At 38.7% G+C, this 26,795-nt stretch overlaps 1 protein-coding gene across 1 annotated transcript in view; it reads right to left on the bottom strand.

Moving 5' to 3' along the window:
* Positions 1–26,795, bottom strand: part of LOC126203286 (DNA repair protein RAD50) — a 323,733-nt gene that overhangs the window by 91,884 nt on the left and 205,054 nt on the right. The window contains exons 13-17 of the mRNA XM_049937544.1: positions 23,438–23,558; positions 22,791–22,879; positions 17,617–17,754; positions 3,143–3,294; positions 1,271–1,473 (exon numbers count right to left, since the gene is read on the bottom strand). Of these exons, the coding sequence (XP_049793501.1) occupies positions 1,271–1,473; positions 3,143–3,294; positions 17,617–17,754; positions 22,791–22,879; positions 23,438–23,558 (703 nt within the window). The remainder of the gene's footprint in view (positions 1–1,270; positions 1,474–3,142; positions 3,295–17,616; positions 17,755–22,790; positions 22,880–23,437; positions 23,559–26,795) is intronic.

Here is a 26,795-nt window from a genome sequence, read left to right as displayed (position 1 = left end):
CCAGGCTGCGACAAGTTAGCGCTCTCTGCTGGAGACTCCTGACCTGACACATCTTTTTCCTACTCTCCTATGATCAACTTAATGCTTTGGACGTAATGGTCTCTACAGATGTCTGGCATTTACCCAGAGTGTGCCTTACGAACCTCTGAACAGATAATAAAACTGACAAAATGTTTGAACTACTTTTTGGTTATCATTAGAAACCACCCACTCTGGATTCCTACTCTCTGTCATGCTCTCCTCCCATCCTGCACATCTTGTGTCAGGTATGGAAAGTGTCTGAAGCAGTGTGAAATCGTGACTAAGGGACAAGATGATGTAGTTCCAAACCTCATCACAAAACATGGAGGCTTGCCTACTCTGTAAAGCAGGAAAGGCAGCAATATGTGACATATTTGACAAAGAGAGTAAAAGAGCATACAGTTCAGTGCACATTGTTGAACATTGAGCTCTGCAGCAGACAACTCCTGTGTGTTTCCTAATAGACCAAACGACATCTTCAATTACAATTGCAGTGGGCATGGTATCATCAAGACTGGATCGTGGATCAAAGGAAATGTGTAACCTGGTTGGAAGAATCATGTTTATTGTTACACTTGCATGACGAACTTGTATTCATGCACATTCATCTAGGTGAGAGTTTGCTCGAAATGTGTACCGCTCTACAGATGCAACCGGTAGGGCAGTATCATGCTATGGACGACATTCACTTGGGATTCCACAGGGGATGTGGTAGTAATCGAAAGGACCATCACAGCTGGGGACCACGCAAACATTATATGGACCACCTGCATTGCTTCACGTTTAATATCTTCCGCAAGGGCTGTGGTATCTTCCAGTAAGATAACTCTGTGTTGCTAGACCAGAATTATGCTACAGTGGTTTGAGGAGCATGACAGTGTATTCACTTTGATGTCTTGGTCACTAGATTTGCTCAATCTGAATCTGACAGAACATATCTGGGACACTTCTGGGCATTAGCCCTGAGCTCATGCACCAATGACCCATAATTTAGAGAAAAAGCCTGATCTGCATGTACATATCTAGTGCCACATTCACCTGGAACCTTATCAAGGAATTGTAGGAATCCACACCATGCAGAATCACTACTGCACTGCATTTAAATGTGAACCAATTGACTATTAAGCAGGAGGTCATAATGTTTTGGCTCATCAGTGTATGGGCAGTTGAAGATGGCAGATTCTTAAAATAAAAGATTGGTTTTATAGGAAATTGACTGTTGGAAGAGGTCCAAAAATATTTTATCAACCTGTGGGCATCTTAGACTGCAGCTCCTGAATTTCTTTGTCTATGCGGCGCAGTTCTGTCTGCAACTGATCAATGCGAACTACATCTCCTTGGATATCCTTTGCCATCTGCTCCTTTGCTTTTGGACCCAGTAACTGCTCCTTCAAATCTTTAATCTGTTTCCGAGCTGCATCTAAAGCCTCTTCTGTTTGATGAAGTGACTCTCTGAAAACAAGGAAATACACCAGTGTAAGATGAATAATAACAAGTAAAGTTATCAATTTACTGTTTAAATCCAATAGAATTTCACAAGCAGGTATACCGGTATGAAATGTGCGTTTTTTTGAGAAAATGAAACACTAATTTTGAATTGAAAAGTAAAATCATTTTATTCAAAGTACTGACCATTGCTTTCTATACATTTTGACCACCTTTCAGGCAATTTGTGGACACCACGCCAATAGAAATGTTTGTCTTTTGAAGCAAACCAATCAGACACCCAATTTTCGACTTCTTCGTAGGAAGTGTTCCTCAGCCAATGCGTGTCCCATCGATGAAAACAAATGATAGTCGGAAGGGACCAAGTCTGATGAATACGGCGGGTGGGGTAGCAGCACCCAGCCAAGTGTTTTGATTGTATCCTGAACCAGTTTTGCTTTTTGTGCAGGTGGATTGTCGTGTAAAAAAAATACTTTGCCATGTCTTCTGGCCCATTCTGGTCTTTTGTCTTTTTTTGATCAATGTATAGTTCAAATTGATCATTTGTTGTCTGTAATGATTAGTATTCACAGTTTCACTGGGTTTTAGAAGCTCATGATACACCACACCGTTCTGATCCCACCAAACAGAGCATTGTCTTCTTGCCGAATTGATCTGGTTTTGCAGTCGATGTTGATGGTTGTCCCGGATTAACCCATGATTTTTCCCATTTAGGATTCTTAGAATAAATCCATTTTTCATCACCAGTAATAATTCAATGCAAAATTGATTTTCTTTCAGGTCTTTGAAGCAAAATTTGACAAATGGTTTTTCGGTTTTCCATCTGTCTTTCATTCAATTCATGTGGCACCCATTTTCCACACTTTTGGATCTTTCCCATAGCTTTCAAACGGTCAGAAATTGTTTGTTGTGCAACATTTAGCATTGCTGCCATTTGCTTCTGACTCAAAGTATCATCGTCATCCAATATTGCTTGCACTTCAGCATCTTCGAATTTTTTTGGTGGTCTTCCACGTTCTTCATTTCTTACGTCAAAATCATTATTTCTGAACCACTGAAACCATCTTTTGCATGTTGCTTCTGATAGAACATGATTGCCATATGCCTTGACAAGCATTTGATGGGACTCTGCAGCACTTTTTTCCAAATGAAGACAAAAAAATTAATGCTTTCCGCAAATCATCACTTTCTGGTACAAAATTTGACATTGTTAAAATGATGAAAACATGATGTTGTTTGTTCCATGACTTGATGTATACTAAATATCTTTGGCAGATGTCATACCAACCAAACAAAAAAAATAATTAAGGCTCGTTCACAACAAATGTTCCCTATCGACACATTTGTATCTTAACGCTCATTTCATACCGGTACACCTGGTAGCACAATATTTACTGAAAATGTGGTGTGCCTTCTTGTGCATTTATGGCAATGCACAATTTTCTATTATTATGATAACTGCTCATCTTCCCTTTAATGTCTACTCATATTTTCTACAAAGTCAATTTGTGGCAAGATAAGAAAATGGTTTTGGTAATCCTAGATTTCAAATATTCTATTCTAAATCTGTAGTTATTTAGTGCAACTACAAACTACATGACTATATTTTAATATTTGTCAATATTTAACATACATTCTGAATATATGAAGGTAAAAGCATGAAACTGATGCTTACTTCAATTCTGGTATCTCCTTGGTGCGCATGATATCAGTTCTTTCATACGCAGGTTTCATTTGCAAAAGCTTATCATATTCCTTTAGCTTATTTTCTAGTTCTTTCTTATTGTCCTGAAGGCGTGCTGGGACTTCACTGACTTTATTACTAAGCTGTAAATGCAGAAAAATACGTTGTTGCAGGTGGTACTTCATACATGAAATGCGTATAGTTTCTGCAAAAATTAAAAGCACTCCTAATTTGATATCCATAATGACTTATTTATGAAGATGGGAAAATTTTGCAAAAACGGTAACGCGAAAAATAAAGCCCAATTGGTGTTTTCTTTTGAAATCGACAATTTGCCCCTTTCCTGTATGAAAAATAAAAAATTGGAGGACAACTGAGGTTCTCGTATAATCTGAAAATGACACTTCACCTCCCACATAACTATGATGCAACGCCAAAAACAGCACTGAAATCAACAAAAAAGTAATACCGAAATGGGGGGGCAAAAAAAAAAAAAAAAAAAAAAAAAAAAAAAAAAAAAGCACTGAATTTGGCAATACACATACCTAATTTGGTAATAAAAACAACAAATTTAATAATAAACACATCAAAATGGGTAAAAAAGACTATAATTGGCAAAAACAGTGAATTTGGGGAAAAGCACCGAATCTGGAAAAAATTTGACTGAATTTGGCAAAAGAAATACTGAATATGGAAAAAAGTAAGATGAAATTAGGAAAAAAATGTAACACTGAATATGGGGAAAAAACCCACATTGAATCTGGAAAAAAACTAATGTCAAATCAGGCAAAATCACAGAAACTGGCAAGAATTAGTACCAACATCCTAAAAAATTATACCAATTTGGTAAAAAAATATCAAATTGGGCAAAAAGAAAAATGAAGACTGCAAAATACACACAGAAACTGGAAAAAACAATGAATTTAGCAACAAAATTGTTCCGATTGTGGAAAAAATAACATTAAAATTAGCAGAAAATAATGCCGAAACGGGTAACAATAACACCTTATTTGGTATATGAATTTGGAGGAAAAAAAGGGCGAAATTGGCAAGAAAAAGAACAGATAGGGGGGAAAAAAACACTGAATCTGTAAAAACAAAGGAAAAAAAAAACAACAAATTCCTTTAAAAAAAAAAAAGCACTGAAATTGTCAAAATTGAAATAAAATATCCCATTAACTCTTTGTCTGCTACAGATGCACTCTCTGCATTCAATGCTGAGTGCGGCTTTGTTATCACTATACTGCTTGTCTAATGGTGCTGTCTGTGCTGAGAGACTATTCGGTGGAAAAAAAAAATTATTTTTGCACATCTTATAATCTACTATCTCAATTCGATAAAGGACTGAATTTCATTGCATCACTGTCTTAGTTACTTCGCTGCATCAAATTAAGTAAAGCATGGCATGAAATTTTTAAAGAGTTTGTAGAGGCAAAAACGCAAAGACTTTGTGTGCGCTCATACATTGCTGTTATGAAATATACATGACGTATTGAAGTTTTAGTTAAAACTGAGAATAGAACAATATCTCGATTAGTTCTCGAGTTATTGGTTTTTATATCTGGCGGATAACTGCACACAGTGCACCCAATTCGGGCCCTCCACATTGGAAATCATCTCGTCATAACAATCGTCATATTTGATAAATGGTTCAAGGTATCAAAACTAGGCTTATTGCAAATGATACCAAACAATGTTGCATGATAAATACTTGAAAAAGTTTTTATTCACTGGAGTATGGAAGTGACTCGTCTGCAGCAGTGTGAGGGTCCCTGAAATGGGATGCGTAAAAATGTCAATAGCGCTTGGGAGACAAAGCCGGAGCATTGCTCAGGCCAATACTTAGTGTTAAAAAGACTGGGCTGAATTTTCTCTGCATGCGAGCCATTTATCACTTCATGTGAGAACAATCTACATACGTCCCACTCTCTGTCCCTTGACTGGTGCTGCATTCTGTTGTCAATTTCTAGAATTATTTCAAAAGAAACATTAGTGGACTTATGGCTTAGTCAATATAATCGCACTAACGTAGTTTAGTGTGTGTGTGTGTCACAGTTTGCTGTAGTTCTGCAACAAATATACCCCTTTGTTGAGTGAACAAGAAATTTTGGAAGCTCAAGTGGAAGAAATTGCTCAATAACTCATTTCTTACTTTTTTTTGGAGGATAATTATACTTTCTGCCACCATTATTTAAAAATTTGTAATCTATCAAAGAACTAAAGTAAAAATGACAAATAAATCTTGAAGCTTGGTCCTTTTTCAGTATGTATTGTGTTTGGAGATAGATCAATTACATATGTTCCATTAACACTTTAAATAACTGCATAAATGGCTGGTTTCCTAGGCCCTATATTCTTCTAAATGGCTAGTCTCCAAAACATTAATTATCCTATTGGCTGGCAACTGGGAAAACACTTGATGAGAAGACTAATTAGAAACGTGATTTACAGTATCAGATTACAATTTTCTATAAATATAACACATTCACTGATGCCCCTGCCACAGCACTGTGTAAATTTCTCTACACCCTCTGTATCCTGAGCCACCAGGTCATGTGTCCACTCTTTCATATTGGGCCGAGGTTATATATTATTGCAACGGTCTTTCTTGTTAAACATTGCTACAGGTGGGAAAACAGTGAAAGGTGCTGGTTTCTAAGTCAAGCCAATGACATAGATGATCAAATATGTCCCAGGTGAACTTCTATAGCATCAAAATTCCCCTCAGTTTGCTCTTAATGGCCCTTTGCTGATACTGCAAAATTTCAGTGTATGTGATTGTAGTTACAGGGTTTTCAGGGGCCACAAAAAAGGCAAGAAGGCTGTGTTTAATTTATCACTGATGATGAGTCAGTAGAAATTATTGACACACAACGTCTAACAGAGAAACATAGCATGCCAACGATAAGTAGACAAATTCAGTCCTGATTGCAATGAAGTAACAGAATGAAATTACCTGTGATGCTGTTCACACAGCTTAAATGTTAATCAAAGGCATTAAAAATGGAGTAAAAGCCGAGACTGGACAAGGATGGGGCACAGAATCCGCCATGGCCATTTCAAAGCAAGTCTAGGCAGTCGCTGTGGTCTTCATTTGTCACGGTGATGTTAAGCCTTAGTTTCCTGTATCAGGATGATGTTCCCTGCAGTCTGCTCTATTTAAATTGGACTACTGACATCTTGACAATTAAACAGTTTTATCACAACTGGACACAGAATATTGGCCCATCTATTAATTATCGTTTGGAATAAATTATAAATCTGTATCCCTGAACATTGGTTCTAATGCTTAATTAGATCAGAAATAAAGAAGGCTGCACATAATATTGTTAAATGAAATGGTATACTATTTCCAATAGCATTTGAAAGCTCTTGAAATATCAGGATTGTTGTATGACATTTGTTAACGATCATACTAAAAAAAAAAATAAATAAAAAATAAATAAATAAATAAATAAATTTGAGGAATGTGATAAAATTACGAGGCAAACCAGCTAGAATCCACTATTGTAGTGCCAGGGACAGTTGCTGTTCCAAGTCTTCTGGCTATTTCCTCTGTACTACATGACTGTAGTTAGCAAACATTTCAAAGGTGTAGCACTGTCTCTCATGTATTGCCAAGTGAAGTGTCAATGTTCCTTGTGACATTTGAAATTACAATTTCAAATGTGTAAAGGAAGGAGAAAGGAATGGAATTTATATTGATGCAACCTGTAGGTTTGATCAATAAACCTGGCTGATGCCACATTCCATGGTGATAAGCCTTGCGCCATGATGTGGAATGTGTCACTGACAGAAAGGCTTCATGTGCTCTGTTAGTTACTGTTAGGTTCTTCATCCTTTGTTTGACATTCAAGCTGATCATTTGCATCATTGTCCTGATACCGCTGTAAATGCATGGCACGCTGGACACAAGCAATTGGGGTATATATTTTCACTCTGCAGCGGAGTGTGCGCTGATATGACACTTCCTGGCAGATTAAAACTGTGTGCCCGACCAAGACTCGGGACCTTTGCCTTTCGCGGGCAAGTGCTCTACCAACTGAGCTACGAAAGCATGACTCACGCCCGGTACTCACAGCTTTACTTCTGCCAGTACCTCGTCTCCTACCTTCCAAATTTTACAGAAGCTCTCCTGCGCACACTCCGCTGCAGAGTGAAAATCTCATTCTGGAAACATCCCCCAGGCTGTGGCTAAACCATGTCTCCGCAATATCCTTTCTTTCAGGAGTGCTAGTTCTGCAAGGTTCGCAGGAGAGCTTCTGTAAAGTTTGGAAGGTAGGAGACGAGGTACTGGCAGAAGTAAAGCTGTGAGTACCGCGCGTGAGTCATGCTTCGGTAGCTCAGTTGGTAGAGCACTTGCCCACGAAAGGCAAAGTTCTCGAGTTCGAGTCTCGGTCGGGCACACAGTTTTAATCTGCCAGGAAGTTTCATATCATAAAAGAAGGTTGTACACATGGAATAATCCTGGAAATACTAAAAGGTATCAGATAGATTATATAATGGTAAGACAGAGATTTAGGAACCAGGTATTAAATTGTAAGACATTTCCAGGGGCAGATGTGGACTCTGACCACAATCTATTGGTTAAGAACCGTAGATTAAAACTGAAGAAACTGCAAAAAGGTGGGAATATAAGGAGATGGGACCTGGACAAACTGATTAAACCAGAGGTTGTACAGAGTTTCAGGGAGAGCATAAGGGAACAATTGTCACAAATGGGGGAAAGAAATACAATAGAAGAAGAATGGGTAGCTCTGAGGGATGAAGTAGTGAAGGCAGCAGAGGATCAAGTAGGTAAAAAGACAAGGGCTACTAGAAATCCTTGGGTAACAGAAGAAATATTGAATTTAATTGATGAAAGAGAAAATATAAAAATGCAGTAAATGTAGCAGGCAAAAAGGATTACAAACGTCTCAAAAATGAGATCGACAGGAAGTGCAAAATGGCTAAGCAGGGATGGCTAGAGGACAAATGTAAGGATGTAGAGGCTTATCTCACGAGGGGTAAGATAGATACTGCCTACAGGAAAATTGAAGAGACCTTTGGAGAAAAGAGAGCCACTTGTATGAATATCAAGAGCTCAGATGGAAACCCAGTTCTAAGCAAAGAAGGGAAAGCAGAAAGGTGAAAGGAGTATATAGAGGGTCTATACCAGGGCGATGTACTTGAGGACAATATTATGGAAATGGAAGATGATGTAGATGAAGGTGAAATGGAAGATACGATACTGCGTGAAGAGTTTGACAGAGCACTGAAAGACCTAAGTCGAAACAAGGCCATGGAGTAGACAACATTCCATTAGAGCTACTGACGACCTTGGGAGAGCCAGTCCTGACAAAACTCTACCATCTGGTGAGCAAGATGTACGAGACAGGCGAAATACCCTCAGACTTCAAGAACAATATAATAATTCCAATCCCACAGAAAGCAGGTGTTTACAGATGTGAAAATTACCGAACAATCAGTTTAATAAGCCACAGCTGCAAAATAATAACGCAAATTCTTTACTGACGAATGGAAAAAGTAGTAGAAGCCGACCTTGGGGAAGATCAGTTTGGATTCCGTAGAAATATTGGAAAACATGAGGCAATACTGACCTTACGACTTATCTTAGAAGAAAGATTAAGAAAAGGCAAACCTACACTTCTAGCATTTGTAGACTTAGAGAAAACTTTTGACAATGTTGACTGGAATAGCCTCTTTCAAATTCTAAAGTTGGCAGGGGTAAAATACAGGGAGCAAAAGGCTATTTACAATTTGTACAGAAACCAGATGGGAGTGAGACAGGCTTGTAGCCTCTCCCCGATGTTATTCAATCTGTATATTGAGCAAGCAGTAAAGAAAACAAAAGAAAAATTCAGAGTAGGTATTAAAATCCATGGAGAAGAAATAAAAACTTTGAGGTTCGCCGATGACATTGTAATTCTGTCAGAGACAGCAAAGGACTTGGAAGAGCAGTTGAACGGAATGGACAGTGTCTTGAAAGGAGGATATAAGATGAACATCAACAAAAGCAAAACGAGGATCATGGAATGTAGTCGAATTAAGTCGGGTGATGTTGAGGGAATTAAATTAGGAAATGAGACACTTAAAGTAGTAAAGGAGTTTTGCTATTTGGGAAGCAAAATAACTGATGATGGCCGAAGTAGAGAGGATATAAAATGTAAACTGGCAATGGCAAGGAAAGCGTTTCTGAAGAAGAGAAATTTGATAACATCGAGTATAGATTTAAGTGTCAGGAAGTCATTTCTGAAAGTATTTGTATGGAGTGCAGCCATGTATGGAAGTGAAACATGGACGATAAATAGTTTAGACAAGAAGAGAATAGAAGCTTTCGAAATGTGGTGCTACAGAAGAAGTGTCGTTAACCGAAGGCAGTTGATCGGTGCACGGGGTCAGAAATTACTGAGTCGTCCAGCTCAGCAGTCTCTATGGTGTATGTCGGTGGTTGTAAACTGCAACTTCAGCCACGCATAATGCCAACCTGGTAGTCTGCAGAAGTTGCCTGCCTGCCTAGCCAGAACACTGGTAGCGTGGTACAATGCTTTACTGAGGTGCCTTCAAAGATCTCAGTGTTCATGGCCACTCCACACACGGTAACAGTAGCTATGCAGAAGTACGCCCTGACCTCCCACCAAGAGACAGTCAAGACACTGGCAGCTGCTCACAGGTACAGCCAGGGCAGCAGTATTAATGCACCTCTCCTGGACACTCTGTGTGGCCAGTAGATAGCAGAGCACCCTCGACTGACCCCTGTAAGACGCTGGTTGAAGACACTCAGTGCTAAGACCACATTTTTTTTTTTAATTTCACCCTCATACTTAACCATAATCCTCCACAAAATTCTCTGAAGAAGAGAATAGAAGCTTTCGAAATGTGGTGCTACAGAAGAATTCTGAAGATTAGATGGGTAGATCACATAATTAATGATGAGGTATTGAATAGAATTGGGGAGAAGAATTTGCAGCACAACTTGGTTAGAAGAATGGATCGGTTGGTAGGACGTGTTCTGGGGCATCAAGGGATCACCAATTTAGTATTGGAGGGCAGCGTGGAGGGTAAAAATTGTAGAGGGAGACCAAGAGATGAATACACTAAGTAGATTCAGAAGGATGTAGGTTGCAGTAAGTACTGGGAGATGAAGAAGCTTGTACAGGATAGAGTAGCATGGAGAGCTGCATCAAACCAGTCTCAGGACTGAAGACCACCACCACAACAACAACAACAACAACAACAACATCTTATTAGCAATGTTTGTGTTTCCACATTCCTTCATTTTTTCCAGTCGCCCTCCAAAATAACTTTCGTTTGTTTAATTTTTCTTTATTGATGTGCTGTCTCTGTGACTGACATCTATATCTAAGTCTACATGGATACTCTGCAAGTCACATTTAAGTGCCTGGCGGAGGGTTAACATCTCTACACCTACATTTACTTCCTTACTCCACGTCTTCCCTGCCAGAGTCCTCACATATTTGTTCCATTTCATATCACTTAGAGATGTTACACTCAGATATTTTAACGACAACTGTGTCAAGCAGTACACTACCAATGTTGCATATGAACATTACAGATTGTTTTGCCTACTCATTCGCATTAACTTACATTTTTCCTCATTTAGAGCTAGCTGCCATTCATCGCACCAGTTAGAAATTTTATCTTCATCTCTATCTTCCTACAGTCACTCAACTTCGACACCTTACATACACCACAGCACCATCAGCAAACAACTGCAGATTGCTTCCCACTCTGTCCTCTAAATCCTTTATGTATATAGAGAACAACAGTGGTCCTATCCCATTTCCTGACAATACCCTCTTCTCCGTTGAACACTCACTGTTGAGAATAACATACTAGGTACTATTACTTAAAAATTCTTCAAGTCACTTGCATATCTGTCAACTTACTCCATATGCTCTTACCCTCATCAATAATCTGCAATGGGGCACTGTGTCAAATGCTTTCCAGAAATCTAGAAATATGGAATATGCCTGTTGTCCTTTATCCACAATTCACATTACATCATGTGAGGAAAGGGTAAGCTGAATTTCGAAGAAGCGATGATTTCTAAAACCACGCTGATTCGTTGAGATAAACTTCTCGGTCTCAAGAGAATTTAATATATTTGAACTGAGAATATGTTCAAGGATTCTGCAGCAAACCAAAGTTATGGATAATGGTTTGTAATTCTGCAGGCCCATAGTTTTACCCTTCTTATATACAGGAGTTACCTGCACTTTTTTCCAGTTGCTTTGGACTTTTTCCTGATAGAGAGAGATTTGCGATAAATGTAAACTAGGTAAGGGGCCAAAGCCACAGAGTACTTTTTGTAAAACCGAACTAAGATTCCACCTCGACCCAGTGATTTATTTGCTTCCAAATCTTTCAGTAGTTTCTCTATGCCAGGGATGCATATTACTATGTCGTATATATGAGAGTCTGCCCTACTGTCAAGCGATGGTATCTTTGTACAATTCTCCTGTGTGAATTATTTCTCGAATGTGAATTTAAAACCTTCTGCTTTCATTTTGCTCTCTTCAACTGCCACACCAGATGGGTCAACAAGGGACTGAATGGAAGCCTTAAACCCACTTAGTGATTTTACATAGGACCAGAATTTTCTCGGGTTCTCTGCCAGATCTTTTGCTAAGGATGACAGCAGTGGATGTTATATGCTTTATGTATAGCTCTTTTCATACACACACGAATTTGTATGAACCTCTGGTTGTCATCATTTGTGCATCCACCATTGGTTGTCATCATTTGTGCATACTCTTTTGAACCGATAGCGCAACAGCCTCTGCATCCTCAGCATCTTCAGAATCTTGTTACTGCAATGCTGGTAAAAAATTTCAATATCAAGCAATAATTAATGCAGAGTAATGAAATGAAATTTTGGGAATACATTTGTCTGGGTAACAGAGTTAAGTCATTAATGTTGCAAGATCACAGATTAATGAAAGCACGAGATAAGGCCATTGCAAACGTGAAATGCTGGTACATTCATAACTGGTGTAACTGACAGAAAGCTAAGCCCAAGTATGCAAACCTGCATGCATTTTGTCACACAGGTGCCGAATGTCTGTTTGTGGGATGGAGTTCCATGCATGGTTCGGTCAATATGGAGACAGTTAATGCTGATTCTGGACAAATCTGCACTTGGCGTCTGACGATGTCCCATATGTGTCCAACTGGATACAGATCTGTTGTTCCAGCAGGCCAAGACAACTTGTTGACACTGTAGACCTTTTTGGGTATGTGGGTGAGCATTATCCTGCTGGGAAACATCCCCTAGAATGATGCTCTTCACGAATGGCAACACAGTTGGTTGAATCACCAGACTGACATATAAATTTGCTGTTGGAATGTGTGGATGCTCTTGCTGTCATGTGAAAATTGCAGCCCAGACCGTAAGTCCAGGTGTAGGTCCAGTGTGTCTAGCACACCGACAAGTTGGCTGTAGGCCCTCAATTGGCCTTCTCCTAACCAACAAAAACAACCATCACTGGCAATGAGGCAGAACCAGCTTTCATCATAAAACACAACAGACCTCCACCCTGACCTAACCTGTGCCCCTGCCTGACAGTACTGAAGTCACAAATGGCGGTGGTCTGGGATCAGTGGAATGCATGCTAATGAGCGTCTGGCTCAGAGCTCTCCTTGACATTACCAATTTGTGACAGTTCGTTGTGTTGCTGTGGTGTCAGCTACTGCTCAAATTACTGCTGCAGATGCAGTACAACACTCCAGAGCCATATGCCAAACATGAAGGTCTTCCTTCTTTGCACTGCCATGTCCAGAGTCCGATCTTCTTGCGACTCATTCAAACTCAGCAAGGTGTCGATACTTGTGTCTTAAATGCATTCTTGACTAACATCATCCGAGTATGTCCAATCTCAAAAGTAACTAATGCTCATGAAGGTTACAGCATGTCTTTAAAGTGAACCTGATTTGCATCCTCATAGGGGCACTATTACCACGACTCTTTATGTGGCTGGCACAAAATATGAATAGAAATCATCTTTCAGATGTAGAAACAACTTTCATTTACCTTGCACAATACCTTTTTGGTATCATGATTTTTTTTTCCTGTCGGTGTATTAATTTGTTTGCAGACTACGGCTCGTGTTGCTTTTGAAAATTTCATGGATCTTTTGATAAATGACATTTTCAACTGGAAGTATGCAACCATCATCAACATTTGTGTAATAATTTATTATGTCACAATCGCTTAAAATATGTAATCCTCACATTACTATGAAAAGTAAAGTTGCCACTCACCATATAGCGGAGATGCTGAGTCGCAGATAGGCACAACATGCGCACCCGCGCACACCCGGGCTCCGGCCGGGGCCTGGGACCAGGCCCACGCACACGCACACACTCACACGCAAATTCAACTCACACACACATGACTGCAACCTCTGGCAGATGAAGCCACACTGTGGGCAACAGCACAAGTGCATGATGGGAGTGGCAACTGGGTGGTGGTAAGCAGGAGGCTGGGGCGGGGAGGGGGAGGGATAGCAGGGTGGGGAGCATGGAAAGACGAGGTGGAGAGACAGTAGGGCAGCTAGGTGCAGTTGGGAGATTAGATGGAGGGTAGGGGAAAGGTGGGGGCAGGGTTGTGAAAAGGAGAGGAGTAAAAAGACAGGGTGCGTTGGTGGAATGAGGGCTGTGTGCTGGAATGGGAACAGGGAAAGGGCTGCATGGTTGGGAACTAATGACTAATGAAGGTTGAGGCCAGGGCGGTTATGGGAACACAGGATATATTGCGTGGAGTGTTCCCACCCGTGCAATTCAGAAAAGCTGGTGCTGGTGGGAATGATCCTTACAGAACAGGCTGCGAAACAGTCACTGAAATGAAGGATGTCATGTTGGGTAGCATGCTCAACAATAGGGTGGTCCACATGTTTCTTGGCCATGGTTTGTCAGTGGCCATTCATGCGGACAGACAGCTTGTTGGTTGTAATGCCAACATAGAACGCAGCACAGTAGTTGCAACTCAGATTGTAGATTATATGACAGGTTTCACAGGTCACCCTGCCTATGATGGGACAGGTGATGTTTGTGATCAGACTGGAGTACGTGGTGGTGGGAGGATGTATGGGACAGTCTTACATTAGGTCTTTCACAGGGATATAAACCATGAGGTAAGGGGTTGGGAGAAGGGGTTCTGTAGGAGTGGAAGAGTGTGTTGTGTAGGTTCAGTGGATGGCAGAATACCACTGTGGGATGAGTGGGAAGGATAATGGGCAGGACATTTCTCATTTCAGGGCACAACAAAAGGTAGTCAAACTTGGCAGAAGGACTCTGCCAGCTGTCAGATACATCCACCTACAAACCTAGCCACAGTGACCCCATTCCAGAAATCCTGCAGAATCTCCAGTCTCTCCTTAAACCCTTGGGCCCACTGCAGAACCTCTCCGCTGAGTCCATCTCTCTGCTCACCCCTACAACTCCTGGCACTTTCTCTGGATAGTTTGCATCTATTCTAAAGAGTCTTCCAGTTATGTTCCTTCAATATCTCTTTGGCACTCTTCCATGGATCAAACAAACTTGTGACCATTCGTGCTGCCCTTCTCTGTATGCATTAAATATCTTCTGTTAGTCCTATTTGTTATGGGTCCCTCACACTTGAGCAATATTCTATAAATGGTCGCACAAGTGATTTGTAAGCAGTCTTCCTTTGTAGACTGACTTAACTTCCCCTGTATTCTCCCAATAAACTGAAGTCTACCACCTGCTGCTTTACCTGTGACTGAGCCTGTGTGATTACTTCATTTCATATCCCTACAAATTGTTACACCCAGGTATTTGTATGAGCTGGCTGATTCCAGTATTGACTCACTGATATTATAGTCGTAGAATACTATGCTTTTGTGTCTTGTGAAGAGCACAATTTTATATTTTTGAATATTTAAAGCAAGTTGGCAAACTTTGCACCACTTTGAAATCTTATCAAGATCCTACTGAATATTTATCCAGCTTTTTCAGACATTGTCAATAACTGCAGCATCTGCTAAAAGTATGAGGTTCCCATTAAAATTGTCTGCAAGGTCATTAATTCTTGTAGATGGTTGTGAATTGCACTTTTTGCAAGGACTGAGCACAGTTTTTGTTTGAGGGATTTACAATAGATTGTAGTTACGATCATAGTTACATAAACAGTACGGGTCCCAACACCCTTCCCTGGGGTACATGCGAAGTTACTTTTACATCTGATAATGATTCTCTGTCCAAAACATCACGCTGCTCCTCCTTATCAAAAAGTCATCAATCCAGTCACAAATTTCACTTGATATCTGACGTGATTGTACTTTTGGCAATAAGTGTAGATGTGGTACTGAGTCAAATGCTTTTCGGTAATCAAGAAATACTTCATATACCTGAGAGCCGTGATCCAAAGCTTTCAGTATATCATATGAGAAGAGTGCAAGTTGGGCTTCACATGATCAACGTTTTCAGAATCCATGGCACTGGGGAGGCAATTCTGTTTAAGGTATCTCTCTATGTTTGAGCTCAGAATATGTTCTGAGCATCAACAATAAACTGATGTCAAGGATATTGGATGGTAGTTCATTGAATCACTTCTACTGCCCTTCTTGTAGGTGTTGTGACTTGTGCTTTTTGCAAGGACTGAGCATAGTATTTGTTTGAGAGATTTACGCGACTGTAGTTAAGATTATTGTTACAAGAGGGGCTAACTCAGGTGCAGATTCAGTGGAGAATCTGTCAGGGATCCCATCAGGCCCTGGAGATTTGTTCAATTTTAACAGTTTCAGCTGTTTCTCAACACCACTGACACTGATAGTTATTTCATTCACCTTTTCAGTGGTACTAGGATTAAATTGGAGCAATCTACTGGGTTTTCCTTTCTAAAGGAACATTTGTAAACAGAGTTGAGCATTTCAGCTTTTGCTTCGCTACCCTCAATTTCAGAGCCTGCCCCATTCTCCAGGGACTTGACACTAACTTTGGTGCCACTAACAGCCTTTACATATGACCAGAACTTCATTGGGTTTTGACAACATCCTGCTATGGTAGTCATTGAAGGCATCACACATTGCTCTCTTGACAGCCAAACATGTTTTGTTCAGCATCTCTCTAAGTATAGGCCTATACTTTGTTTTACGCCTATCATGAAGTAAGCTCTGTTCCTTTACACTGAATGTACAACATGGAGGTTCCCTCCCATTATGAACTCACTGGATGTCTTATCACACTCACCATTAACAAAACTGTAATTTTCCCAATTAATTGTTGGATGATTTAAGTCTCCACCAATTATTACAATATGACTTGGGAACTTGTGTATAACTGAACTGAGAATTTCCCCAAAATTTTTGGTTACATCAGGAGATAAGCCGACAGAAGGATCCAGTTATTTTATGCTGCCCCCCCCCCCCCCCCCCCCCAAAAATTGAGTCTTGCCCTAATTTCGATTTCTTTTTTCATGTGATGATATATGATGTACAATCATTAAAGTATTTTAGATTTCACAGTGTTTACCATGCCCAATGTCTACATATCTTGATGATGCCTTTTAGTGGGTAAATCTCATCAGAAGATGACAACTTGGTGCCGAAACCAGTAACGAGACAATGACATATTTTTAAGCAACTGGGGCATAATAAACTACTGCAATTTTTTTTCCCCCCATGCCCCTTTTGCGGTGTGTCCTCTAGTACACCAAGACATATTGCAACAAATGCTAATATATGGTATTAAGGCATGAATCCTTAACAGAACTATGCTGCTAATTCCTGGGAATTAATGCATGAAAGCAAAGTAAGACAATACAAAGAGAAACAAAATGAGAAGTAATCACATTTTGAACCCCACATCAGGGAGGAGTATTAAAATTTAGTACCAAACTGGTACTTGAAGTTGGAACCTTACTTTTCACATCAATCATACTTCCAACTAAGCTCTCCAGGAATGACTGCAGACCTAATTTCACAGTTTTCATTTCTCACAGAACCTCTCCCCCACTTTCCACTATTTGCAGAAGTTCTCCAGTATACACTGCAACCAGCACTCCTGGAGTAAATGATATTGTAGAGAAATGGATTGGTTAGAACTTGGCACAGTGTACGAAAGAGCTTTGGAGAAGTTTGGAAAGTAGAAAGAGGTGTTATGGTACAACTGAAGCAGGGCAGGTAGGTTACAAGTCATTCCTGGATGGCTGTCAATAACAACACTGCCTGTGAAAAGCAAGAGTCAGAATTCAAATCCCTATTAGGTACACAGTTTTAATCTGCCAGTATGTTTCCAAATACCACACAATTTTTCATTCTGGCTGTAAATGAAATAAAGAATCTTAATGAACATAGGTTTATCAGCACACAGGTCTCACATGGTGTTAGGATTAACCATTCTCTGAATATTTCATACCTTACCTTTCCACTTCTCAATCATTTTTCATGCTCATAAGAATAATGTAGGAAGGAACAGCTTACTTCATATGCAAGTTCAGCAGCTTCAGAAGCGGCTTCAAACTCCCTATGACACAATGGACAGCAAGGATCTTCCTGTTCCAATTTCTGAATGTAGCGACGGAACATGTATTCCGAAGCACTGAGCGTTCCTTTTTGGTCCTGTGAATACAAGAATTATGCTTAGAGAATTTCTGTTAAAAATAAAATTACAAAAACAGATTGAGAGAGAGCAAGCTGGAATCTCCCATCTGTTCTTATTGCACTTCTCCTATTAATTCATTTTTTTCTTATTTTTCAATTTCTGTACATTTTCTAACTGGTATACAGGTGGTAGGTGCTCAAATATTTTAAAGCATTCACTAATCAAGCAATGGAAAATCCAGGATGGAATGTAACAATAAAATAATATTGCTACAAAACATAAACTAAGTTTTTCACCACTTAAATTCATTATTCAAGATATTATTTTCAATGCACTGATCCCAATGATGTACCCAGCTTTCCTGGAAAAACTATCAATAAAAGATATGACTAACTGAACTGTTTACCGCGGTTAGATTTTGCAATTTTCGTGTGAGCTAGTATGTATTGAAGGATTTAACAACACATCTCATTACAAAAATTGACATTCGAATTGAATTGAATTTTATTTGATCCTGTAAGATTACATTGTGTACAGTAAATGTGCGTGTAATATAGGACATGCCAAAGTATTAAAATTCTTTATCATTTATTTTTCTACACCTTTAGCTTACATTTTTACATCACTGATAATGATTAACAATATATACAAATTTAATGGCATAAGTATTCTGCAACACTGTAAAACTCTTTTTCAATGAGATAGTCTTTAAGTTTCTTTGCAAAGTCATTGTGAAGTACACTATCTTGCAGGGTTTTGGGCAGACTTCTTAGTAGTCTGATACCAGAGTACTGGGGTCCTTTTTCTAGCATTGCCAGTCGGTGGGGTATACTCCGTACTTCATTCTTCTTTCTTGTATTGTGGGTGTGTACACTAGCATTTGTAATCCAGTCCTCACTACCTTTTGTGATGTACATTATTGTTTTGTATATATACAACGATGAAAAAGTTAAGATACCTAAATTCTTTAAACAGTTTCTGCATGTTTCAGAGGTCTTTCTTCTTAAAATGGTCCTAATTGCTTTTTTTTGTAATGTGAACACTCGTTTTGTCTCTTGTTTGTTTGAGTTTCCCCACACAGTCACTCCATACTGTAAGTATGGTTCGAAAAGTCCATGATACACTGTACACAGAAGGTTCTTGTCTGAATACTGTGATAGCTGCATCATTAAGAATATGACAGAGCTCAGTTTCTTACAGACATTATTAATATGTTTTTTCCATTTCAGTTCATTATCCACAAGAATACCTAAGAATCTAGCAGATTCTACTTCTTCCAGCCTTGTTCCATCAACCTCTAAATCCATGTCTACAGCATTTTCCTTGTTTTTAAACACTGCATACATAGTCTTTTTTAGATTTATAACCAGTTCATTTTCCAACAGCCATTGAGCTGTGACATTTGCAGATATGTATGCTCTTCTCTCAAGCTGTTCCATATTTTGGTCACTATTTAGTATTGTCATGTCATCAGCATACAATATTTTCTTTTCTTCCTCCTCAACACCTACATCATTAACAAATACATTAAATAACAGTGGCCCCATTACCGAACCCTGCGGCACTCCATATTTGATGGATTTGGTTTCTGATTGGTACGAGTTTCCTAATGATACATACTGCTTGTGGTTGCACAAGTATGATTTTATCCATTCACCTGGTTGCCCCCAAATGCCATAGTTGCTTAATTTTTGTATCAGCATTTCGTGGTCAATGGTGTCAAATGCCTTTGAAAGATCCAGAAACATTGCAGAGACAACCTTTTTCTCATCTAAGGACTGTAAAATGTATTCTGTTAGACTGACAATTGCTGATTCTGTAGATTTACCCTTTCTGAAACCATGTTGTGAGGTCATGAGAATGTTATGTTTGTCCAGATAGTTAGCTAATCTGGTATACATAAGCATTTCTAGGATTTTTGAGAAACCTGATATCAGTGAAACTGGTCTGTAGTTGTTGGGATCATCCTTACACCCTTTCTTGTACACTGGCACTACCTTCGTTATCTTCAGTTTTTCTGGAAAAATTGCATCTCTGAAAGAACAGTTTGCTATGTTCAGCAGTGGTGTTATTATCTCCTCACATACCAGCTTTATTACATGATTTGATATTTCATCAGCACCAGCTGATTTCTTGGACTTCAGTTTCTGTATAGTTTTCCGCAATTTATCTTCCGTGACTGGTCTTAAGAACATAGTACTGCATGATCTTTTTGGTGCCTTAATACCCTTCTGTTTTTGACTATTTCTTTCCAATTTTAGGTTTTCTACTACACTGATATAGTTATTATTCAGTATGTTTGCTATTTCCATACCATCTGTGACCACTGTGTTGTCTACTTTAATTGACCTAATACCTTCTTCTTTGTTTGACCCATCTTTTTCCTTTCTTTCAGCATTGATTGCATTCCAAGCTGCCTTTGCCTTGTTTTTTGAGTTCGCTATAGTGGTGTCAATTGCTCTTGCTTTCGCTTCCCTTATTGTTTTTCTATACTTCTTTTTTAACATTTTATAGTTTTCAGCTTCGCCCATCCGTCTCACGTCCTGAAGCTTCCTTCGCTGTTCTAGTATTTCACTCGTAATCCACTGTGCTTGATCTTGATGCCTTTCTTGTCTCTTTACTTTGGGAAATGCTACATTACAATGGTACTTAATTGTTGAAATAAATGCATCATATTTTTCATTTACACTCTGGGCCTGTAGGGTTTCATTCCAGGTTTCCTTACTTAACATTGTTCTAAAGATGTTGATATTTTGTTCACTGATGATCCTAATTTCTTTGGTTGTTTGTTTTGGTTCTGATACTGTGTCATTACTTCTGCAAAAGCTGATTAGTTGTCCATGATGATCAGATATTTCTGTCTGAACTACATGTGACTCATAGTTACACATACTAGTAATTATGTTGTCAATAATTGTCTCACTTTGTGAAGTCACTCTTGTTGGTGCAGTTATTGTCACTTTCATGTTATGCTGTATTGACAATTCTTCAAAATCCTGTCTTATTTTTGTGTCTTTTCCCATGTCAATGTTGAAGTCTCCACATATAATAAGATTTCTCTTCATATTCATTCTCAATAAGCTAGCAATTTTTTTAGAAAGATGCTAATATTGCCACATGGTGACCTGTACACACAAAACACTCTAAAATCCTCTGCCACTATACCAGTAACTTCAAAGTCTTTTTCTCTAGCTATGGGAAATGTAGCAGCTTCACTGTTTACATTCTTTGATAGAGTACCCATATATAACAGAGGGAAACATTCCACGTGGAAAAAATATATCTAAAAAGAAAGATGATGAGACTTACCAAACAAAAGCCCTGGCAGGTCGATAGACACACAAACAAACACAAATATACACACAAAATTCAAGCTTTCGCAACAAACTGTTGCCTCATCAGGAAAGAGGGAAGGAGAGGGAAAGACGAAAGGATGTGGGTTTTAAGGGAGAGGGTAAGGAGTCATTCCAATCCCGGGAGCGGAAAGACTTACCTTAGGGGGAAAAAGGACAGGTATACACTCGCACACACACACATATCCATCCACACACAGCGCTTTCGTTTGGTAAGTCTCATCATCTTTCTTTATATATATATATATATATATATATATATATATATATATATATATATATATATATATATATATATATATATATATATACAAATGCCACCACCCTTATATTTAGATCTGCAGAAGTAACTAGCTTCAGTGATATATTTCAATTTCTGTGAAACTAATGAACTTACAAGGTAATTAACATTACAGTTCAGGAGTAGCTACACTTTTTATTGCAGATTTTGTCTCTGTGGCTGTTAAATTCCATTCTTTATCATTATACACTTGTTGACCTAAGTTTTATGCACAAGGTGGCATACTTCAGTAACTGACTAAGCTGTTAACTAGGATTTTTGCCTAATTTACAGTAATTTACAATATGACTCTTATACTGTAAATAGGGTATTCCCAACGCACATGTATAAAATCGTTTCATAAACTTTTCCAATTTTCTAGACCATCACATACTTCATAAACAAAATTACAGTTAACATTCATAGATCATTCTGAGTGGAATTATTTATTATTTTTCAAATGATTATGTTGATTCCGAAGTTACAATACATTCATACACCAGTCTTTAAATAGTCTGCTGACACCACCTACAATTTTTAGTCCGAGCTCATATATGGCAAGCATGTATGTGCACCCCACCCATAAAAAGACTGCAGTTGGGAAGGAAATACAAAACATCCATGCTTAACTTTATCGTGAAATTCCCGGTCGAGCAAGTAATGGAGAAACATCTATGCTGAAAGCATCTGGGTTCTGCTAGCTTTCATGTTACATCTACGCGAGATTTCAAGAAACTACAAATACCCTTAGCTGTTTTTAAAGTTGATTTTTGTGTTCTATATTTACAGCATCTGTGATTTACTGCATTAATATGCATACAGCCACACAGTATTCATGAAGTTCACATTTAATATTTCTATGAAAACTGTTGCATGGTGCACGTATTTATGACTAGCATGTGGGTGTGGATCATCTGACACATTTTTAACAAGTCTGTCTCAAGTCTTCTGAACTGATGAATGTCTTTTACTTGGATCTGCTATAGAGTTATGTGCTTGATATTCAATCATCTCTGTGACTCTCAAAACTAGAGTGCGTGCACTGTTTGCACAATTCACAGCCACTGCATTTTGCAAATACTGTGTTTAAAAAGTAAGCTGTGATACTGTGCCATATGACAGTGCACTTGTCTATTTGCATAAAAGCTTTTGATGTGTAATTGAATCTGGTAATCACAGTGTTTGTGATGGTGCTAACTGGGGAAGAAAGCCACATTTCACGGAAACTGTGTAGTGTATGTAATTTTTACACGTCTAAGACATCAATCTACAGATATTCCACCTGACTTTGATCATGGAGTCTCTGAGGGCTTAATGAATAATGCATGTAGGCACTGTCACAGGATGAATGTTTGCTCATAAAATAGCTTTCTAAATAAGACTACAAATGTCAGCCAAGAGTTTACAGCAGAATACGAACCTGCAATTCTTGTATTCTATCAGAAACACTTTGTATGTACTCATCAAAATCTTGCCTGCCACACAAATCATATATTTCTTCTTCAAATTCTGTAAAGAAAGTATGAAATCAAATTAACAGACTGAAAGCTGGTTCCACAAAAACTCAATCCAATGATACGCATTAAAACAGAAGATTTTTACATATCTTACACTTTTTTGGAAACAGAAAAAGAGAGAAACTGTTATGACTTAAATAATTAAATTTAAAAAATTCAAATTTCTAAATTCTTGACAGACAAGTAAAATTACTAAGAAATAAAGACAGAATAAAATATTTATACACAGCTGCACATCAACCTCCCACAACTGCTGCCAGCCAATGCGATTTAGTATCCTTGCGTGCAGAACACAGAGAGCATTCACTTCCACAGTCGAACATAGTGCCACAGAAGAATACTGAAGATTAGGTGGATAGATTGAATAAAAAACAAAGAGGCAATGAACCTAATTGGGCAGGAAATCTGACTAAAAGGAAAATTTGGTCTATAGGACACATGTATGAGTACGTGAGTGTGCGCGCGTGCGAGCGCGCACTCGTGAGTGTGGGGGGGCAGAGTTAAAAAATATAAAGGGAGACCATAGCACTGAACTCAAGTTTCTACTTACTTCGCAGCTCTCTTTCTTTCAAATCCAACTGCTCCTTGTGATGGGCTCGTTTCACTTCAAGTGCAGCCGCCTCATTCTGCTTGCTATTTATGTTCTCATTGATGTTGTTGATCTGACGAGTCTACAGCAGGTAGAAAATTGAAAAACAAGTGTATCTCACCACCAGCAAGAACTTATAAATTAATAACTACCCAAAATTATATATTAGGTCTACAACTTTGCTTCTGCCATTTTGCAACAGATGGCAGCAGCGGCAAGTGGGGTTCGGTTGGTTAGTCATAGGTGTAATACAATAAGCTTAGGCAGATGTAAACATATTAGTCGATTTGTGATTCCATCATATGATTATTCTCAATTAACGATGTCAACTTCCGTACCCATTTCTCTCCATTTGCGGGAAGTTTTAATTTTCTGCTTTAACATGAAGAAATCTGCGGCTGTGGCTCTTAAAATGCTGGGTAAGACCAATGGTGAGGGAACTATTAGTGGAAGAACGTGCAGAGAATGTTTTCAACACCTTAAAAATGGTGATTTTGATGTTGACGACCGGCATGGCGGTGGAAGACAGAACGTTTTCGTAGCTATTGAAACAGCCGAAGACAGTCACAGGACATCATTATCAAAAGCAATTGATGAGTACGAGCCCAGCACTAGAAATACAAATGGCCACAATACAGTGATAGACATGTAAAGGTAATTTTGCAGCAGGTCAGTGCTCGACTCCATGTTGCAAAACCCGTCAAAATATACATGGAAGCATTGAAATGAGAAGTACTATCCCCCCCCCCCCTCCCCGTATTCTCCATATGTTGCTCTCTCTGACTAGTGCCTTTTTTGATCAGTGGCATACCATCTAGCTTACCAAAATTTCCAATCATGTGAACAAGTGCAAAATTGAATCGATTCATGGATCCCCCTAAAAGACGCCCAGTTCTTCTGCCATGGGATTCGTATGCTATCCGAAAGGATGGGAGAATGTAGTGGCCAGCAATGGGCAATACTATGAATCATAGTTTTTTTTGTAAGTTTTTCACAATAAAGCCCCGAACTTCCAGAAAAAACTGTGGAAGCAAAGTTTTAGACGTAGTACATCTAATTTTATACAATCATTTGCTGTGAAACAGTTTTTATATCCACCCAACCTCCATGGCTCAATGTGGATTTTTTTTTCCAATGCTTATCGTAGACAAAATTAACTGAAATTTAATAAATAAATAAGAAAAAGAAATATCACTCTGGGTGAATGGTGTGCTGGAAATGAAATTTTGTGACACTATACAGTGAATGAGAAAATAAGTGACATTTATTAAATAAATAAATAAATAAGCTGAACATAAGTTTTAATACATTACATGTGCTTTGTAACATGTGGAAAGGTTGAAAACGTTTATTCAGTATTGTGAGTTGTTTGAATGTGATAATCTTCAGAAAGTTTAAAGGAGTCCACACTGAAATTATGAAAGTTGATGACTGGTAAGTCACATGTGGTCACATTAATTACTTGTGTTAATTTGCTGAGTTGTACTGACGGATGATGCTTGTCTTCAAGGTGGGATGGGAATCTCCATGACTTTGCAAGAGAGAGAACCTGTGGGGGAGCTCCGAGTATTGTTAGCCAAGGTTGGAGTAACACACTGCCCCTACAGTGAAAGCCACAGTCGAACCATGCAGAGACTGATTTGGAGAAAAATAAGACAAGATTGTAACAGATTATTCATTCATATTCTGAACGGCCAACATGACATTTACTTTGATGAAAGTTGTCATATTTACGTCAAAAGTATTAGATGCAGTGCTATATGATGTAACTTCCAACACAAACTGCAGTATTTGGAGAAGCCACCCATAAGGTCACACAAGCAGTGTCAACAAAAACCATGAGCTAAATATGATTTGGCAATTACAACTCAAGAGAAAATCCAAACTTCAAAAAATAATCTTCAACGTAAGGAACATTGCTGCTGGGACTGAATAAAAGGAAATAATAATAATAATAGTAATTATAATAACCAGAAAATGGAATTATTCAAGAACTGTAAATTTTAATCTGAAGATTTATTATCAAATATGTCCTTGACAACCAGGTAAACACTGGAACATCAAAAAGAAATTGGTACCAGTTAACAATACATCACACAAGAATACTAAGACCACAAGACAGAAGATTGATGACCAACAACTGCTGAGGATAACAACTGTTTTCGATGAGTGGCCAGCAATTACATGGCAAGCAGCAGTACTAACGGCAATTGCCTGACAACCTACAACCACAGTTCTTACAAAGTTGAGTGACGTGGGTCATTTATCAGCACCATCATCACTACCAGGAAGTGATGTGCTGCTCAGTTAAATTTGGCAAGCTGTACTGAAGCCAAATTAATTTTTTAAGTGATCTGTTTGGTAATGCTGTGCGCTCAGTGCGGTCAACACCGGTTTGTGCTAGAGATTTTTTGATAAAGTTACGCATAATTTGATTATTGTTAATTAGGGAAAGTGTTATTGCAATTGGCCAATTGTTTTGAGTGTATGCCCCTACTAACTAGAAGCATTGACGAGCTGCTATCATGAAGCTACAGCGAATCATAATTTGTTTCTTAGTGTAATACTGTAGAACACTAATCAAATTCTGCACGAACTGCCACTGTATTTATCATGTTTATGGCAGTTCTCAGAATGACTTGATAATGGCTTAATATAAAGGCTGAAGTCCGTAGTGGACGCAAAGTTCTCGCCGGCAACTGGAGCAATTTTCCATTACATAACTTAAGTACTTGTCACGTTACTTTACAATGAACACTGCAACTTTCCACATAACAAACAGTAATTTTTCATTTCTTGGATTTCGATAATCAGATAATTTGCAGAAGTGTCTAATAATGTATGTTGTCATTTTTTCTGTTTTCTGTCTTTTCCTTAGTCGCTTTAAATTCGTGGAGGTACATACCGTCTAAGCAACTAATTGAACACATCTTGTTTATTGCCACATGTGTTTTGCTTCTTTTATTTGGGGAGCAGCATCAGTGGCGATTTCCAGTCCTGTTAACTCATGTCTGTGGTCCTGTAGATGTATTCGTTAGTTTCTAGGCTCCAACTGGCTGATTTCTGGCGTTCTTTCACCCACATTTGTCACATCGCATATATCACTTGTACTTTGTGTGTTGATGACAAAATGGAAGGTGTAAGTGATATATGTGACATGATAAATGTGGGTGAAAGAACGCCAGAAATCGGCCAGCTGGAGTATGGAAACTAACGAATACATCTATAGGACCACACATGAGTTAACAGCACTGGAAATTGCCACCGATGATGCTTCCCAAATAAAAGAAGCAAAATGCATATGGCAATAAACATACTG

The sequence above is a fragment of the Schistocerca nitens genome, chromosome 9 (genome assembly GCF_023898315.1).
Source record: "Schistocerca nitens isolate TAMUIC-IGC-003100 chromosome 9, iqSchNite1.1, whole genome shotgun sequence".
NCBI lineage: Eukaryota > Metazoa > Arthropoda > Insecta > Orthoptera > Acrididae > Schistocerca > Schistocerca nitens.
The sequence above is the reverse complement of the archived record's forward strand: the minus strand, read 5'-3'. Positions and strand labels throughout refer to the sequence as shown.